General features: G+C 45.8%; 3 protein-coding genes across 3 annotated transcripts; 1 reads left to right on the top strand and 2 right to left on the bottom strand.

Moving 5' to 3' along the window:
- Positions 1-672: 672 nt before the first annotated feature.
- DFL_002269 (uncharacterized protein) lies at positions 673-3,839 on the bottom strand (the record flags this gene model as incomplete). The annotated part of the gene is made up of 2 exons (XM_067631029.1): positions 673-3,059; positions 3,152-3,839. 2 exons carry the CDS (start codon positions 3,837-3,839, stop codon positions 673-675), a joined length of 3,075 nt encoding a protein of 1,024 aa, XP_067493615.1.
- Positions 3,840-5,480: 1,641 nt separating this feature from the next.
- Positions 5,481-10,614, top strand: DFL_002268 (uncharacterized protein; the record flags this gene model as incomplete). Its single annotated transcript, XM_067631028.1, has 4 exons — positions 5,481-5,657; positions 5,712-6,296; positions 6,357-9,770; positions 9,826-10,614. The coding sequence occupies 4 exons, from the start codon at positions 5,481-5,483 to the stop codon at positions 10,612-10,614; spliced, it is 4,965 nt and encodes a 1,654-aa protein (XP_067493614.1).
- Positions 10,615-10,774: 160 nt separating this feature from the next.
- On the bottom strand, positions 10,775-11,884 carry DFL_002267 (uncharacterized protein; the record flags this gene model as incomplete). The annotated part of the gene is made up of 1 exon (XM_067631027.1): positions 10,775-11,884. The coding sequence occupies one exon, from the start codon at positions 11,882-11,884 to the stop codon at positions 10,775-10,777; it is 1,110 nt and encodes a 369-aa protein (XP_067493613.1).
- Positions 11,885-16,155: the final 4,271 nt, after the last annotated feature.

The raw sequence follows: 16,155 nt of genomic DNA, 5'->3' as shown, positions 1-16,155 counted from the left end.
GTCGGTTTACTTTATTTCCGAAGGCAGAATCCGACAATTCATCAGCAGAGGGACAAGAACATGCACCGTTTAACTTAATAAACTCTCAACATTAATGCGTTGATCATCACAGGCTTGTCGTGTGCCCAAATCCGGTCCATCACGGACCAAGGGGTCTTTTACAACGATACGATATATATGTGTATGATGGAAGTATTTCATTCGTTCAATGAGTCATGTCTTATGTACTTTGATCACAAAACACAGACAAAGAAAAAAAAATGTATTAAACGGAAAAGCAATTTGGGAATCATCTCGCGGAGGATAGACTGAATCACAAAAGGTAAGGAAATTGAAAAACAATCGGGTAAGTTATAGACAATGGGGATGAGGGGAAGAAGCCAAAGGGGGATTCAATCATTAAACAAATCATATAACGTAAAAGGGGTACCGGGTGCGAGTCCACTACTCCATAAACGCCTGCTAGCTGCTAACGCGAGAAAAAAAAAAAAAAACACATAAGGAAAAGAATAAACAAAAGCAAGGAGGATACGCAAAATGGCCCGCTCCCATATAAAAGAAGCAATGCTGCAGGTCACAAAAATTTTTTGAGTATCCTGAGAAGTAATGGATAAGAAAGAGAAGAAAAAAGGGCTGCCACAAGTGGAGTACGGAGTCAGAGTAGTTAAGGGCCTAGTTCCTGGCTGCCTTGCTCTCTGCTTTCATTCTTGCCTTCATCTCCGCCATCTTTGCTGCAGCCAACTTTCTCTTCGCGTCAGCGTCAGATCCGGTACTAGTCTTAGTAGTGATGCCGACGCCAGTAGCCTCGACAGGGGCTGCAACAGCCGCCGTAGTCTTGAGAGAGATACCGTCGCACAGCTCTAGCGGATTCTTCTTAGAAAGCTTTGTGCTAGCAAAGCTCCGTAGGCTGGCAAAGCTACCCCTCCTAGGATTCGGCGATTTTTCGAAGTTGAAGTATTTGGGCATCGGGCTGGTGGTTTGTCGTCGGAAGGTAGACTTTTCATCGTCGGTTTCGTATTTCGGCGGTAGAATACCGATTTCAGGCATTGGGCTGGAAGGTGGAGCATCATCAAACTCACTGAATTTCATAGGGCTAGCGGCTTTGGGTGCGACAAGGCTGTGTTTGAGATCCTCTCGGCTTCTCCTCGGGAGGTTTTTAGTGGTGCTTCTCAATTTATCGAGATCGGTATCAGACATCGAGGCCATTGTTGGGGAGATTGGAGGAAGAGACAAGTCGCTGTGCTCGAGCTGCCGTAATATCTCTTTTTCGGTCATGATTGGAGTTGAGATGACAGGTTTACGAGGCTTGGGCGTGGATTTGTTGCTTGGGTCGGTTATAGTGTTGGTAGATCGAAGATTTGCGACAGCAGTGGGCTCCCCTGGGAGGGTAGAATCAGAATCTTCTTGCCTTAGATATTCGTCGATCGTGGGGATGGTATCCTTTGGTTTTGTAACTGGTGCTGCAGCGGGTTTGGAAAAGATGCCACCAAGCTCAGGTTTCCTATCGACGACGCTAACATTGGGGAAAGCGGAGTGTTCGGTGATTTTGGGGCTGCCGCTGTTCCGGGGTTTATCCTTGGGAGCATCGAGACCAGAAAGTGATTGCCAGATGTCTTGTTCAGGAGCAGGTTGAGAAGCGGGGATAGATGTTTTGGCCGAGTTGACAGGAATATCATCGAGAGGGTTGACGGATTTTTGTTGGACCTTGAGACGGTGGTTCTCTTCCTTGACGAGCGATAGCTGTTGCTTAAGCCTTTCTACCTCACGTTGGGAATTCTCGAACTTTGTCGTGAGTACGTCTTTTCCAGCGGCGGCAGCCTCTGCCTTACGAAGTTCGCGCTTGAGGTTTTTGATTTCGGACTCGGCATTGGCATTGTAGGCAGAAGCTTCACCTGCGGCCTCTCTTTTGGCCTGAAGAGCGGCCTCGAGATCCTTGATTCGGCGAGCTTGGCGTTCGATTTCACTTCTCTGTCGGTCTAGCTGGTATTCATGATCTGTCATTTCAACTTCCTTCTGACGGATGAGTTCTCGGTATTCGGATGTTTCACGGCGGAGGCGTTCGATAGTCTTCTGTTGGTATGTTTCAGTAAGAGGAGCGTTGACGGTCGGGCTTGGTTCAAGTCGGGTTTCCATTGCCATTTTTTGCCATTTGTCGATTTCAGCTTGCATCTTCTTTCGAAGTTCGATTTCTTCTTTGAGTCTGGTGGCGAGATTGGCGGCTTGTTCATCTTTCTTGGATGCAAACTCGACGGAAGTATCCTTGCGAGCCTTGTAGAATTCGACCTTCTTCTCGGCCTGGTTGATGTCGGTTGAGTATCTATCTTTCCAATAAAGTCCAGAGCGGGAACGAGGTTCGTCAAGGTTAACGGTGATGTCAGCGTCGGTGGCCTGTTGAACATTAGCTCCTTCGATCATATCATTGATTCGGGCAGTGTTTTCACGGAGAGCCTGGATTTGATCGTCAACAGATTTAGCGTCGTCCTTGGTCTTTGAAACGGTCGTTGAACCCTTCGTCTTGGACTTTGGAGTTCCTTTGTTGGGTTTATTTTGATCCTCGAAGATTTCGATCTCCTCAACACGGCAAAGTTCTCGGGATGTCCTTCTCTTTGGAAGTTCATTGGTGACTTTGGGAGTCCATGGGCTAGGGAACTTTCCAGGGTAGTCGGCGGGGAGGCCAGATCGAACACGCCCAGTACGAGATTCGTAACAGAATGTGTCTTCATGAAATTGATCAGGACCGAAGGAGACGGTCTTCTTTTTGGAGATTGTATTCCCTGGAGTAACCAAGATACTCTGAGGATTCCTCCTCGGTGGAGTCATGGCATCCTCAAAGGTCTTAAAACGACCAGGACTCCGACTTTCTGAGGGTGGTCGTCGCCTCGAACTGGTGAAAACATCTTCGTCACTCATGACGTCACGACCAAACTTTGGCCGAGGCTCCCGTTCACGACGTTGGTGATGATTATGGCGAGTATCCTGAACTTCGAGATCTGGCTTTGGGGTTCCAAAAAGTCCGTTTCTGAACGCATTGAATGCAAAAGTGGCTGGACCAGGAGTTTCTATTATTCCATCCAATTTAGTATTTGTTCATTAGTGTCATTCATTTTCTAGGACAATAATTGTAATTTGTTGTAAAGAAGAATATACATACCAGGTTCATCAGGAAGATCTTGATCCGGTATTATCAAATCTTGGTCGACCTCTTCCTCCTCGCCCTGTTGGTCTCCTCGTAGCCAGGCCAGCATGTTGAGAAACGCGTCTCGCTTTCGAGTGACGCTTTGTGCTTCAGGGTGTTGTTGGTGAATGTATTCTACAGATTCCGATGTTGGAGTTGAAAGTGAAGGAGAGAGAAGAGGGCGATGAGGCGATGGAGAGATTGACCTGGAGGGAGAAGGCGATTGGTTATCGTAAGGGAGAGCGGACAGAGTTATCAAATGAGAAGGGTGGGGTACGGCAAGAAGGGATGGAGTCAGGCTAGGCGTCTTCCGGAGGGATTGTTTTGGTTTCGGGTCCGCCTGCAGGGAAACGGGGGGTGGGCGTTGTTGTGGTGTGAGCGGTTGTTGTTGTGGTTTTGGCGGTACTACTGGTGCAGGCGGTTGTTGTTGTTTTGGTTGCTGTGTGGCCATCAAGTCGGGCAATGCAGCCTCAAATAAGGCGCGGAGGTCGACCTGAATCTTGACCGTCCTGGGCCTGCCGTAATTACGAGTATTGTTAGCATCCTCGGCCTCCTTGCTTCTGTCCCCTTCTGGCCCCTCTCCTGTCGTATTATGGGCATCTTCACTTGTGACAAAATTTCCAAAGTATGAGTAGCGCCCGCCGCTGTTTTTGTTCTGCGGCATTCGGCCTTAAACTTGCCAATCCCGGTCACTCGGCTGCATCCCTTCACGCTAGTAGGGTGAGGATGTTCCAGATGCCAGCCGAAATCCCAACTAATTTTTCTGACACAGGGAATACTTGATGTTGTCGTCGATTGAAAAAAAGTGATGAAACGGACTACAGGATTTATCAGCTCGCAAAAGATGGTATACCACTAGGTTTTAATCAGTTTTTCCACTAGCAGAGGACCTCCACCTTTCCCGACATCAGAGTTGATTCTATCTACCTTTTTTTTTTTTTTAATTCCTCTTCCCTTAATTTCACGTGGCGTGTTTAGAATCCATCTTATCCGATCCACTCCACACGGCCAATGGCCACCGTCTTAAAAATCCTTGCCAAGACGGTGATTAGGCCTCTCCGTCGATACTTCGCCCGTTTTTCAGCTGGTACGTCAAACTCGTCGATGCTAAAATCACTAACTTGCAGGTTCGCTAGTGGCTTTTTAGCACCGTCTTTCCCGGCAGCCGGGAACATTGGACACACACTCCTTGCACCTAACCCTTTCGGCAGCAGTCTGGTGTATTTCAAGCTACAAGGCTGGCATGTCTGTACCCCACATTTTCGTCACGATATGAGCTCGTACAGCCGGGGAATGGCAGAATTATTTAACAATTATATGTGTTTCGGCTCTGAATGCTGGCCCTTGCTTCATAGATTGCACAATGCCATCGAATTCCTTCAGGCCAAGAGGCTTTCAAGAGATCCTCGATTTACAGGATTGCGGCCCAACAGCGTGGGGCGAATATATATTTAATCCCTGGTTGTATCACATTTAGCTAAACTTTCATGAGAAATCGAATCTGCTGATCAGTAGTTACTTACTACGTACCTTCCTGAGATATAAATGACGGCTTTTGCCATGATGCTTGCGAGACTACTTTAGCTTGGTCGACTGGTCATGGATTGGAAACGGCGATTCGTCTCTAGCGATCGAGATGATACCGGCTTAGCCCTTTTGTAGTAACCGATCATTTGTACAACTGCATACTTAAGTAAGTACGTATATAGCTTCTATTCGATCTATCGAGCTGCACTGCAGCTCCGAGCACCGATTGCCAATCGTCTTGAGTAATATCAAAATAGCCTCCAGACCACGACCCCAAGTATATTATTATAATTTCAGATCAGATATCTAAACATATAACATCAGAGCCCTACTATCGTTAGAAAGTAATTCGAATAACTGCTGTAGAGAAAATGCACTATCGGAGGTCTCGTCTTGATCTTCAAGACACCAAAAAGTTGCTGGGATTACGTAATCTAGTGTTGGATTATGAACACCAAACTGCGTTGGACGCGAGAACCTTGACCCCGTCTTCTGATTTGTCCGTTGCTCCAGACCCACCCAAATCACCAGCTTACACTGCAGCGCTGCAGGTCCATATCCACGAATAACGACAACCTTCCTTTCAAAAACACCAATAGTAGCCATGTATTACAGATCCGAACCCTAACCTGCAGCGTCAGCTGCAGACTGGGAACGGTGGCATTCGCGTCTACCGTCTTGCCTCTGATCTGAGCGAACCCGAGTACAGGAAACAACAATTAACCGCAACGTTTACAACAAAAGCTCATACTACTTGAATTCACACGACTCTATCAAGATGCCACCCAAAAACCAGAAAAAGAATACCGTAAAAAGCCCTGTTGCTGCCACCCCTTCTGTACAGACGGGAGGGGTTACAAATTACGATGATATCCAAAGCAATGAAGTTTTAGTGATGGAGTCGATGTACCCAGATGAGTTTCAACTTGTCGAAAAAGCGGCAGGGGCATGGAATGTAAGTTAAAGTTCATATAATCTTGTCTAAGCAATTTCTAATACACTTTTGCAGGCGAAAGTGGCCCATTGCTTCAAGCTAAATCTCAAAGCTGAAACGGACTCTGAAGTCGGGATAACTCTGAATGTCGAGTTTCCGTCCGTCTACCCGAAGGTGGCACCTGTCATCCGGCTTTCCGATCCGGTAGGGTTGAGGGCAGAACACCAGAAGTCTCTTGAAAATCTTATTAGGAAGCAAATTGCGGATTGCATGGGTGATGAAATGATGTCTGTAATTGCTGAAGAAGTAAGGCAGTACCTCAATAACAGAGCCAATGCCAAGGACGCAGATGCCCACAAGCCGGCTCTATTTGAGGAGAGGGCTTTAAAAGAAGAAGCGGAAAGAAAAAGACAAGCTGAGGAAGCAGTTCAGGCAGAGAAGGAGCGAAAAGCAGACACAGAACGTCGAGCCGAGGCGGAGAGGCAACGGACTAAGAAGGCGTTCAATCAGGCACAGCAAAAGCGACGAGTCCGACTGGAAGCACAAAGCTCACAAACTCTTGAAGATGATGCTGCAGATACCGGAGATGGTATTTGCCGCTTGTTCCCTGAAAGGCTAGTTGTAAAAGATACAATCGGTAATCATGGGAGGTTCCGAAAGGTATTTTCTACGATTCAAAAGTACCTATATCATTGCTAATTTGTCCTGGTATTCTATTAGGTTGGGGGCATGGTCCTACTTCAGAAGCATGGAAGGACAAGCGTATACGCCGTCCGCCCAATATTCGAAGTCCCACAGGACTTTGATGTTACACTAGTTTTAAAAGAGATGGAATGGACAAACCAACATCCAAGCTCTTCGGAAGGGACACAGATTCTTACAAAGCTCGAGACAGACCTAGCAAAACTGATACCATCAGAAGACAACCAACGGTATAGCAGCGTTGTGGAGGTCCTCGCAACTAATATCACAGAGATTCCAATAGACTATGCAGATGACGATCATGAAGATGCTCGAAAATTCAGAATTGATATCCTTATGGAATACGCCAACAAGGGCTCACTCGCAGATCTCCTCGAGACCGTTGGTAAACTCAACGTTTCGATTGTTCGATCCTACGTACTGCAGTTAATTGGTGGTCTCCGAGATCTCCACCAAGCTGGTATCGTCCACCGTAGAATCCACGCGAAAAATGTGCTTCTATTTCAATCCGTTGGCGGAAAAACAATCGTCAAGTTGGCGGATCCAGGTATATCTTACCGCCTCCAAGCATTGGAGAACTATCAGGATGGAACCAAAGAGCCGCTGGATGGCAAAGAACCTTGGACAGCCCCAGAGTTGGCAACTTCTAGCGTACCCACTAAGAAAACCGACATTTGGGATTTTGCCGTCCTTATTCTGCAAATGCTCCACGGGCTTGACCTACACACGAAACATAATTCTCCTCAAGCAGCCTTGAAAGAGAAACTCCCATCAACATTGAAAGACTTCCTTGCGAAAATGTTCATTCGAGAGCCAAACAAGAGACTTGGTGTTTTTGACCTCCTGCCTATGGAATTCCTACGACAAGGCGATGATGCTTATGATGATGACCCAACAGACAACGAAACAATTCCTACAGCCATTTCGCCAGTAAAGAGGCGCGGATCCTTTAGTGGCAGGGCCGGGCGCTATGCGCAGGAATGGGATGAAATTCAACGTCTCGGTCGCGGAGGATTTGGTGAAGTCGTCAAAGCCAGGAACAAATTCGATGGCAACTTCTACGCAGTCAAGAAGGTCATAGAGACATCTTCCAACACTCTTACCGATGTTTTGAAAGAAGTTTTGCTACTCTCGCAACTAAACCACCCAAATGTTGTTCGATACTATTCCACCTGGATAGAGACCAGCGATAGGAGTACTTTTCAAGGTGTTGATAGTACGAGTGGCGAGGAAGGATATAGTCTTACGGATAACGGATCCTATTCTACATCTTTAGACGAGGGACGCAGATCGCATCTTGATTACATCAGCCTGAAAAACGATGGTATCGAGTTTGGGTATTCCTCGGAGGGTAGCGATAACGGAGTCTTCGAATCAGATAGTGACGATGACGACCATACCAGCGGTGACGACACGGCCTCGGAAGGTGTGATTGGTCATGTTGAGAATGATGAGAATAATGATGAGCAATCACATCTTCAGATCCGTGAAACCAATCGCATGCAAACTGGAGATAAACCTGATGAGATCTCCTCCGAGGACGAAGATAGCGGTAGCGGAACGAAGAAAAGTGTTCCGGGGCGTCCCCAGATCCCAGTGATTCTCTATATCCAGATGGAATTTTGCGACAAACAGACCCTCAGAGATTCTGTTAATAAAGATCTCTACTTGCGACCTGACGATTACTGGCAGCTTCTCCGTCAAATTCTCAATGGCCTAGACTACATTCACAAGAAAGGAATCATTCATAGAGATTTGAAGCCAGAAAATATCTTCTTGAGCCAGACCAACATGCCACGGATCGGAGACTTTGGTTTGGCAGCCAGTGTTGGAAATCACCGCCCAAAGTCGTCTCATACACAAGCCGCACCTACTAAGACGGAGGATGGCAATGAAAGTGTTATGACGACTCAAATCGGAACTCGATTATACATGGCCCCGGAAGTTTTGGACAAGTCGAATCCACATTACACAGCGAAAGTTGATATGTATTCGCTCGGGATCATCTTCTTCGAAATGTGCAGTAAACCAGCATCCACTAGTTTTGAGCTGCAGGAGTATATTACCGGACTGAAGAGCAAAGAAATAATCATCCCTAGCTGCCTTAATCCGGAAGTTAAGGCTGAAGAAGTCCATATCATCCGCCAACTGTTACGGAAGGCATCCGAACGACCGGATGCCGCGGAGTTACTCACAAACCATTCCATACCCCTTAGAATCAATGACGATAATTTCAATCAAGTCATTGAGAGTTTAGATGACCCAAGTACTAGAGAGACTCGAAAGGCCATCATCCTCAAAAAACTTTTCTCTGTGCCCCACAGACCAGCCAACGACCCATTCTTTGACAAAAAACCTGTTCAAGGCAGCGCCGTTGATAAGTTGCTCATGGACATGCATGTGAAGGAAACTATTTTGTCAGTGTTCAGGCGGCATGGTGCAGTTGAAGTCACAAAAACCTTTCTTGTTCCAGACTCCCAATACTACGAAGAAGAAGAAGCTATGAGGTTAATCACTGAACGAGGGGACCTGGTACAACTTCGCTATGACCAAGTCTTGCCATATGCAAGGCAACTTGCAACCCAAGAACAGAATTACACCAAAAGCTACTCCTTCGGGGTCGTTTTCCGAGAGAATGGGCATGGTTTTGGGCAGCCGAGCTCATACGGCGAAGTCGTATTTGATATTATATCAAAGGGTCGAGACACTGATCTCAAAGAAGCAGAAACGATCAAGGTGATGGACGAGATCATAGATAGCTTCACGTTTTTCCGAGGAGCAAAGATGGAGTTTAACATCAATCATCTCGACGTCTTGAGACTGATATTTGACTTCTGTGGAATTGCACAATCAGCACGACGAACTCTACTAGCAGAACTGAGCAAACTCAACATGGGCGAGAAGTGGGATACCATACTTCGAGATTTGAAAGCCGGCAAGGTAATCTCTACAGCATCTATCGCAGAACTCAAGCGGTTTGATTGGAGAGAGCAGGATTTTGAGAAAGGTTTCAAGCGACTTAGAAATATTACGTCGAACTGCAAAACCTTTCCTTCATGCTCTAAGGCATTTGACCACCTCAGGAATGTCTTTGACTATCTCAAGAAGTTCGGTGTCAAAAAGAAAGTCTACTTTACACCTTTGAATATTTACGATCACCAGTACTACCACGGTGGGCTTGTCTACACTTGCTCTAGTGATGGTACACAGATGGTCCGACAGACGATAGCGAGTGGCGGAAGATATGACGATTTGATCAAGGCTTCGAGACCAATTTCTACCCCGGCAGACGTAGGCAAAATTCACGCCGTGGGGTTCAAGTTGAGTTTCGATGCCCTTACTAGAGGTATTTTGAAACATCATTCACGCGCGAACAAGACGAAAAAGAAGAGATACCCGTTGGATGAGGATAACACGATATTAACGCGTAGGGTAAGTGAACTAGATCACGCCTCCTATATATCAACCGCGCTAATCATGGGTATAGTGCGACGTTATCGTTACGGCCTCCAGCATCGAGGACCTCAAAACCTACGGCATTCGCATCACCGCCTCGCTTTGGGCTGGTAACATTAGAGCTGAGCTAGACGATGACATCTTAAGCGGCGCTGGCACCTCAAAATCACACCTGGACTTATATGGTTGGCAAATCATCATCAAAAGCAACATTGCCGTTCACCAGACCGTTAAAGTCCGAAACTTAAAAACAGGAGACGAAACAGACCAACTATTAACCTCATTAGTGAATCATATCAACACCGAGCTTGGAGAGGGGAAGAAGGATGGAATGATAGAGATGCTTAAGGCGAGGAGATTGAGTAGTAATCAAGATCTTCTACCGAGTTTGCGTCACTTTCACTATAAAGCTAACACAAGCGGAGGAGGAGGAGGATCGCCTAATTCCAGCCCCTTTGACGAAGGAGAAATCCTAGTCATCTGGCCGACTGAACGCAAAGGTGCAAAGAAACCAAACAGGCCGCAAGTGATGGAAAATGCACGACGAAAGATCGCAGAACTCGGAGGAAAGGCGGTGCCGGTCATTGCAATAGACGTGTATAACGAAGTGCTTGAGGCTATCAGGTTGTCGCAATTGCAAGGTCTGGATGGTTGGAAGAAGGTTTTTCAGACGGCAACTAGCGGTCCAGATAAACAATATTTACAGGAGGTCCAACAGAGGATTGTGGGGTTTACACACAAGACTCGTAAAGAACCGGGGAGCTACTGTTACATCTACAATTACCGGACTGACGCTTGTATATTTTATTACCTTTCCTAATTAAGGGAGAGTCATTTTGCATTGTTACTACATACTGGTCACGAATGTGCGACGAAAGCGAATGAAAGATACAATTGATACGTATACTCTAATTACAAGTACATATAAAGGAACAGTCTGATTAGAAAATATTGATGCTAACGGCTGATTCTTGCGGCCCCTATGAGACAGCTTCAGACGCCAAGTCTTCGTTCCGTTGATCGGCTCTCCAAAGAGTGTTACGGGAGACCCCCCATGAGACACCCCCGTCTTCTAGTATCCTCGTGAATTTGTACGACACATTGAACGGTTGATGCGCTTCAAATATGAATGACTCCTTTGCTGCCCCATCATATCGGTCGATCGGGGTTACGAGCTCATCGAATTCGTAGGTCAGATCGATTCCTGCAACCGGGGCAGCTACAGCCTCTGACACCGTCGGATCGGTAGGAGGGCCAACAAAAAGAAGCTTCCCACAATATATGGCATCGATTAAAGGTATCATCAAAGCATTTGCCGCATCAGATAGTTTGGTAAATTCCTTTGGGAGGCTAAGGGTGTCGTCCCAAGCATTAATTGAATCGTGTTTCCAGTTTGTCCCTGCGGCTATGAGAACTCCTCGAAATTCTGGATCATGGGGTTGGAAGATCTGAACTTTTTGCCACACTGGGGTGAATTCTTTGATAAGTTTTCTCCCTAGGCTAGCTACAGCTCTCTTCTTTCTCCCAACTTTGCCAACCTTCTTCCTTATAAAAGATGCTGCTTTGAACGTTGCTGACAATGGCATAGCTATAAAAATAATTCCTGCAGCGAAAAGGCACTCTTGGAACTTGTTCATGGTAGAACTATTGCTGCTACGACGGCTCCCCGATCGTCCTGGTTGTGGTGAAATTACTTCTACAACCCATTCTCGTCGTGACCGACGGGGTTTGGCAACAGTGATACCATGTTTTGCCAGTCTTTTCCAGAATATGGAAAGGATGTCGACTGCAATTGGGGTTAAGAGTTGAGGATGAGGACTCCGATCAGGAGTAGACTTGGGGCGTGCACGAGATGGCTTGATCTTAACCGTATCTGGGTCGGAGCGTTTAAGACCAGATGTTGAATAGTATTTCAGTTCTGGTGAGGTATTCTCTATGAGATCTCTCCATGTTTTGCAGACGCCGCGGCATTTTAATAAGACGTCAATCGCAGGGACGTTTAGAAGGATTCTCTCTGCAAGCTCAGGTATTAAAAAGATAGGAGGCGTTGGAGTAGAATTCGAGGGCTTCTTTCGGGGTAGGAAGCCCATTTTGATAATTAGGAACAACCGTTATGTGTATATACAATAGATGTGGTTAACCACACCTTTAAGTTTATAGAGGTTACGTTTTCACGCGAGCGTTTTGAAGGTGAATCGAGGGAAGTCCGAAATCTCGCAAGATTGATGACTCGATAAATGTTAATTTAAGAGTACTAATCAGACACTCATAAGACCATGATGGTGTTTATATGCCATTTCGTAGATTGCCATGCACCTTGTCAACTTTCTGTTATTACTACATTAGTGGCTTTGCCAGTTGTGAATCTCCTTCGGGCGGACGGTTCACAGAAAGTCGGCTTTATGAGTGGTGGTATAAGCGATTTTTGGATCAAAGTGGGCCAACCTGCCGCTAATGAATTTGATCGTTTCCCTGAAATTGAGGTTACACATTGCATCAAATACTTAGACATTCATTTAATCAAAAGGAAGGGGACTAAAGAAGTGGAAAGAGAGCAAAACGCCGTCGGCGAGTCCGGATACGTGTACGTACGAGACATTTCAAGCTTATAATGCAATGAAACCGAACCCGAAATCGTCGAGGCTGTAAGGATAAAATACAACAGCGAATTATAACAAACGACTTCAACGAACAGGCAACCAACGCTGCTAACGGCTGACATGCAAGACCACGGAAAGTCAATTAGCTAATCTTCGTCTCCACGCGGAGTATCCGCGAGGAAACCTATTTATACGTGCCGTACCTCGAAAGGCTCGTATTCTCCAAATATGAGATCTCGGCTACTCGTTGAGTTAATAGTGGAGTTTGTGGATCCCCGTCGAAAATTCATGGTTGAGGCTCTTCAAAATAAAAACTCCCCTTGGCATAATATTTAAGCAGTGCTTGTACCTATATATTCACCGGATAAATCGGGAATTTAGGCACCATGGTATTTAGATTGAGTATACCCTATTTCATGAATCATTGAATCATCGTATCATGAAGTATAAAGATCCTTTGAGAGGTGGACAATTTGAATGATTCTATTTCGGTTGCGGCACGGCGCAGATGTAATAGCCATGGGTGTCAGCTCCCACAATACAACAAAGATTAAATGCTATAGCGCTATATATAGAAGGCCTTAAGGCTGGCGACGGGCCTGAAGACAAACAGAATATACAGTACATACAAGTCTGTACTGAGGGGGAAAAAAAAGCCATTTAACGTAATCAACTAAGTAGACATCAGACATCTTCTAGAAACCCAAGTTTAAGCCAAATAAAAGAGCCTCGTTGAACTTCTGAAAGGCCCAGAAACATCAGGTGAAACCCTCTAGCTCTTTTCGATTTTGTCTGTCTCCCCCGTGTATAGCTTTATTCCTTGCTCTATAACCCTACAGCGACTCTCTAAAAGAACGAGTCCATCTTCTTTCCATCTGCTTCACCAAGGAAGTCACCGCCAAACCCCACTTCCTCGCTTCTATTATCTGTGGAGGTTCCTTATTAAACTCAAGGGCCGATAACGCTCATTTACGCTGCACAACCATCCAATCCATCGGCTCGATGCCCATTTCTCCGAGTATTTCGATAAAAAGGAGGGTGCATCGAAAATGCCTCGGATATTGTTATAAATCGCGATATCAGACGGTTGATATATCGGGTTCTCTGTTTCGTGTCCAATTCCACGGCATAGGTTTAACAGTCTTGTAGCCTGGCCTATGGCGACGATATATATCCATACCGGCCTTGCAATAGGTTTCTTGGTAGGTAGCTTGATGGATTGATCCGTACTTTAGGGGGGGATCTGTAGATAAGAGCCGAGAGCTGAATTCGTATGCGATTTTAGTTTACAAGGTTTTAATAACGTAAGTGATTCGGCTAACCAATTCGGTGGGTATTGGTAGTAGAGGATCTTTTGAGACCTAGTTGGCGTTCGAAGCAGAGCCGTAGTTTTCGAATTTGTGTGAAACTGTCGGTGGATTCATTTTGTAAATTGATTATGAATTGGTGATGAGGATTTGAGCAGTGGGTCTAGGCATTTAACTATGGATAGAGAAATCAAATAAAGTATGAACTTGAGAGTTTTGATTCAAGTTATTGAGGAAATGAGGTTTGTTACATGGTATATTGATTTTGTGAAGTATTTAAGTACAGAATTACGGCCAAGCTATGGGTTTAAATACTTTCCCGCTACAGGCTTATCGAAATTAAGGTTGCAAAGATTGGCATCGTTAACGATCTTCCGGGAATCTTTTGTATAGATCTTCAAATGTAGCCTTTTGTTGTAGATAAGATGTTCTATCTTAAGCAAATAATGGCAGATGCGTGTGATATATCGAGAGTGGATCGTTATAGTGGCTTTGTGAGACCCTATTTTAGTGATATAGACGTCTATATTAGGGTACACGAGACGATATTTTAGGTTAGTTGGTCGAAGATCATAAAAAGTGTTGAAAACGTGGTATTTTCGCTAACGGACGACGAGACTCCATTTCTTCGTGCTGTTTCTGACGCCTACCAAAGACACGAGACCAGCTGGCAATCATTAAATTAAACTTTTTTCTAAAAAAAAAAAAAATAAATAAAATTTGGTCCCCCGAAAGGATCTCTTGTGGAAGCTTGAATCGAGAAAAATGTTCTCCAGCAATCTAGTTAATATCTGCACGCGATCTAAAGGCAGCTTCAGATACGAATATATGGTGTCACCTGTTACTCACGAGTGCGAAGACTCAAACCGACGAAATGTTTCCGGGGTGCGACTCGCTGTAACGGACTCCGTTTTCCAGGAATTTCGAAGTCTGATGAACGGGTGGTCTTGTGGGATATCGGGCCGCTAAGACATCGAGTAGCGTGCCCGTTTTCTCGTGAGTCAAATGCTTATAAAAAGAAGAATCGAAATGCAGATTGGCATTACGAATACTGGTATACCTCTCCATCCTGGGAGCTGTTTAAGCTGGCGTGGACCCTGACGTTTTGCCATTATCGATCGTTGGGAGGACCCTGTACCCTTGTCTGGCTGCACGTCATGTGGATGTGGGGAAATACGTCCAATGATCCTGACCGCCGCATTTACTCCCTTGAAGCCTCTCGATTGCAATTGTTGAAAACAAGACTCTGATGCGGCAGCAGGCAAGCGAGATGTTCGGAAAGTTGGTTATTGGAAGCAAAACGGATCGAAAAGATCTCCGAACTTCCACCCCAATAGCAGTCGGTCTTAAGGTAGTCCTCACATTGAACTATGACTATTGCTGTTAATGCACTCATGGTGGGGGAAATCCATCGCACAAAGCCTCAATTGACAATGAAAAATTGTCAATCTTTGTCATAGAATCACCATGAACGTTCGAAGATGATGATATGTATGTAGCATGTAGTAGTTTCGGGCGGCCACTTCGCCGAAACTATCTCCTGGTGACATTCCTTTCTCCGTCACCAAGAAAGGGAAAAAAAAAAAAAAAAAAAAAAAAAAAAAAAAAAATTTATCCCCGTTTTCTGTCGCCTGGCCTAGTTTAGGACCCAATCCGGTTCGAATTTTCTTAGTATTCTGTTAGCTTCGGGTCGGCCTGTTGGGATTGAAACTCTGCTCCTGCCCGAGGACCAGGTAAACGCTGGATATTTCCAACATCTGACGAATTTTTTCTTCCACCAGCGGCATCCGAGAACGAACGAGTGGCCTGGTGCACAGCACGTTGAGGCCATGGCCAGGCAGCCTGCCGACCTCGTGTTCCTTCTGCTTGGGTCCTTGTCTCATATCCGACCAGAGCATCCACGCTAAGATTGCCCCAGCTGGCTAGTAGGAACGAGTGCGTATGCAGCTACAGGGTCCCAATCCAGTCTGTCTGGATAGCTTGAGCGATCCTGAATTTGTCAGTCCGAAAGCTCATACCATCTGCGGCTTTGATACCCCTCGCTTCTGGTAGTCCGATCGCAGGTACAGGCTGCCCAAGTGCGGAGGCCACCTAAAAATAAGTATCGACAACTGTCTGAAGGCCCCCGCGGTGTATACGACGCCGAACTGGTGAAGCTGGGTTGTCCTTTTCTCAGCGGTGCTGCCTGTTAGAAGTTCTGCAAGTAGTTATTTTGTTATTTGATGTCGGGGATCCCCTTTCCCTCCGCATGAATTACTTTTACTTACTTGGTTCTTCCCCTGGACTCGACTCTATCTTTGAAATTTGATACCGATAATAATCCATTTGTTTGCTTCACCGAACAATCGACTTTCGGACGTCGCTTTGTACAGATAGAACTCATCGCATCGTAAGAGACCTGGTGGCAGTCGACAACCTCGAATCCCCTCGCTAGTAACAGCAGCCGTCCAAATC

This window comes from Arthrobotrys flagrans (genome assembly GCF_004000055.1).
Source record: "Arthrobotrys flagrans strain CBS H-5679 chromosome Unknown unitig_3, whole genome shotgun sequence".
Lineage (NCBI taxonomy): Eukaryota > Fungi > Ascomycota > Orbiliomycetes > Orbiliales > Orbiliaceae > Arthrobotrys > Arthrobotrys flagrans.
Note: the sequence above shows the minus strand (reverse complement) of the source record. Positions and strands in the feature narration are given on the sequence as shown.